The sequence below is a fragment of the Helobdella robusta genome (genome assembly GCF_000326865.2).
Source record: "Helobdella robusta unplaced genomic scaffold HELROscaffold_4, whole genome shotgun sequence".
Lineage (NCBI taxonomy): Eukaryota > Metazoa > Annelida > Clitellata > Rhynchobdellida > Glossiphoniidae > Helobdella > Helobdella robusta.
The window spans coordinates 7,130,385-7,133,644 of NW_008704902.1; the positions used below are offsets into that span (position 1 = coordinate 7,130,385).

Consider the following 3,260-nt stretch of genomic DNA (forward strand, 5'->3'; position numbering starts at 1 on the left):
TATACTATACAATACACATACATAATTTTTTCCTATGTAGGTTCCACACAGCAGCCAGATGAATAAAAAAAAGTTGTATACTGCTTGGTGCATTAAAGTAAATTAAATGTAATAATTTAATAAATAAAAAAGTGTTTTTTATTTTGGTTTATCCTATCTGTAATAATATGGGTTGTGTCAATTCAAAAACTGCAAAAAAATATCTGATGATAATGAACATATATTCAAAATGTTTAAGATGATTACATTTTTTTATATTATATGGTTTTTTAAGAAATAATTTGATTTAAAAAATATTTATAATTGACACCCGACCTGCGTTTTTACATATAGTGCTCAAATGTTGAATTCAAATGTTAAATAATTAAAATTATTTATTTCTTGTTTTCTGAATTTTATACTCTCAAACAAGCTTGTGCCTTTACACAGAATTCATCTATTTGCAATGATAGATATTTTATCTTTATTTTTTATAACATTTTTAAAAACCACGTTTTTCTTCAGGCTTAATTCATCAACATTTCCACCTCAACAGATAATTAATATTTTTAAACCTTAACAATAAATGTTGTTTAGGGAGTTTTTACTACTCTTATTTTCTATTGCTTATGTAGTTGTGGTTTTTTATTTCAAAATGTGTACAACGCATACGCATAAAATGACGCATAAAATATTTTGCTCTTAGGTCATTCATACAACTATGGAATTTAAAGACATAGATTCTTTAAGATATCATATAAAGAAGATCATATCAGATGAGTATGCCTGGAAAAACTTATCTCCAGTTTTCACGCAATATAAAAAAGCCGCTATATTGTTTCCCTTGACGTATAATTCCTGTAATAAAATAGAAGTTTGGTTGACCAAAAGATCCCAACACGTTACGCATGACAAAGGTCATATCTGTTTTCCCGGTGGTATGTATGAGGATCAACATGACCGAGATGAAATAGATACAGCTCTAAGAGAAGCACACGAAGAAATAGGCTTAGATCGGTCATTCGTTGATGTGTTAGGTATTTTAATCCCTTATATTAATAACAGAAAAGTTTTGATTACTCCTGTTATCGCAATTGTTGCTGACCGTTTCCAACCGAGACCGAACCACGAAGTCGAAGTTGCTTTTAAAATGCCCCTTTCAAGATTTTTAAAAAACGATAATTACAATTCATTTATTCTAAGAAATCCTCATTCAAATATAAATTCTATTGTGCATATTTTTTCTGATACAATTGAAAAAAACATGAATGTAGTTACTTTCGGTGTTACTGCGACGATGCTTGTTGAGGTTGCTGTTGCAGTTTTAAAAAAGCTTCCGGAATTCGATCAAACAAATTATAATATAGAAAAACCTTTTTTAAGACAAACTATGATTATCAGATTCTTGACAGAATCATGGAAAACTAACGAAATCCGTAGCAAATTATAGTGTGATATATTTTTTAACTGGTTGTGTTTAGTGATGTTTTTGCGCTGAAATAAAAATTTTTATCTATTTTCGTGTCATTTTTTTTAAATAACTTAATAAATGTTGAAATTTGCTAAAAATTCATCTCCTAACAGTCCGTTCTCCCATAAGCGGTCCGTTTCGCGATGTCGTCAAGCTTTTTCCGTATCAATATGTGTACAACATCACCCGAGCGATAAACCTGGAAATCATTTGTGTACATGTCCTATGAAATAAAAAAAATCATACACTAAGAACAACAATAGTATTTCTCTAATGTTTTTATGGGTTGTTTGATGTGCTCGTTATAATTTTGCAATTTAATTTGTATCCGCTCCAATAACTGTTGCAATATTCTGGTCATCTCGCGTTTCATTTCCTTTGCAGCCACCTACATTAGTTCTGTCTTAAATACTTTTCCATTGAATTACACATAGGGAAAAAGATGAAGCGTCTGATCTGAACGTTGACCTGAAAGCATTTACATCATAAGACTGTATTATTACGCCGCAAACGATCGCTCACTGGAATCCACCTACATCGAATACAATGGATGCTTGACGTCATTTTTTTGTTTGCTTCCAGTAGAGCGTGTTATGAGAAAGATACGATAGAACAATTCCAGATTAAATTTTCGGGGTTCTCGGTTTTTGCATAAGCAGTCCGTTTTGCGATGTTGTCAAGCTTTTTTTTATATCAATGTGTGTACAGCATGGCCCGAGCAGTAAATTTGAAAATCTTTGGCGTAAGTGTCCTATGAGATAAAAAATATACACCAAGGACAACAGCCGTTTAAGTATTGAGCCCTATGATTCTCCAACGAACAGATCCAGCCTTCATGACAAAACCACCCGCAATTGACATATGCTGATGACGCTAAAAACGACTACAACCACTGCAAGGCTAGACCAGAAACTCATGACAAATGCTGATATCTGAGATCAAGTAGTGCCAGAAGGGCGACATATTTTTATCAATACTATATATATATATTATATATATATGTAGCGGGTACTTAGCGGCAAGGTTGAGACGTAGACACAAATCAAAAAAATTTTATTCTGTAAACTGAAAACTATACCAAATAAATATTCAATGTCAATAAGGAAAACCAAAATAAAAGCAAAAGTTCGAGGTTAGTGTGCAGAATTTTTCCTGCCAGTGCTGTGACCACGTACGGGCGGATACTGTTTCAACTTCTTCACTTGACAACAATGTAGAATCCTTCGAACACGGGTGTTATGTGGGGTTGACTCCTTTGGTTCCAGCCGTCTTCTGCACCAATATTGCACCACCTGTGCTTTACCCAACCGACAAACGTTTGTGTTACGTTGAAAGGTAACTACTTCGTTCGCCACCCTCCAACGCAACAGATAACTACTTTGTTCGCTACCTTACGTTTATCGTCGTTGAGCTCGTAACAACCCCGTACCGTATTTCCAGCTCTCCCGTATAACCACTAAATAACTACCACCCGCGTACCAACAAATGAAACTTCTCCCAATAATACCTTACCAACCAACAGCTACTTCACCAACCACGTTTGCGTGTCCAATTTCTCACCAACAAAAACGCCAACTCGACCAACTAATTTTCTACAATAAAAATAACTAACTCTACCAACCAATTTTCTACAATAAAATTAACCAACTCTACCAACCAATTGTCTACAATAAAATTAACCAACTCTACCCTACCAACTAATTTTCTACAATAAAATTAACCAACTCTACCAACTAATTTTCTACAATAAAATTAACCAACTCTACCAACTAATTTTCTACAATGAAATTAACCGACTCTACCAACTAAT

The 3,260-nt window shown here is 33.5% G+C and overlaps 2 protein-coding genes across 2 annotated transcripts in view; one reads left to right on the forward strand and one right to left on the reverse strand.

The window, feature by feature from the left end:
• Positions 1 to 700: 700 nt before the first annotated feature.
• HELRODRAFT_66947 (hypothetical protein) lies at positions 701 to 1,429 on the forward strand (the record flags this gene model as incomplete). Its single annotated transcript, XM_009024251.1, has 1 exon — positions 701 to 1,429. The coding sequence occupies one exon, from the start codon at positions 701 to 703 to the stop codon at positions 1,427 to 1,429; it is 729 nt and encodes a 242-aa protein (XP_009022499.1).
• Positions 1,430 to 2,545: 1,116 nt separating this feature from the next.
• Positions 2,546 to 3,260, reverse strand: part of HELRODRAFT_162828 (hypothetical protein) — a gene marked incomplete at both ends in the record, with an annotated part of 5,594 nt that continues 4,879 nt past the window's right edge. Inside the window, one exon of the mRNA XM_009024920.1 lies at positions 2,546 to 2,671. Within this exon, the coding sequence (XP_009023168.1) occupies positions 2,546 to 2,671 (126 nt within the window). The remainder of the gene's footprint in view (positions 2,672 to 3,260) is intronic.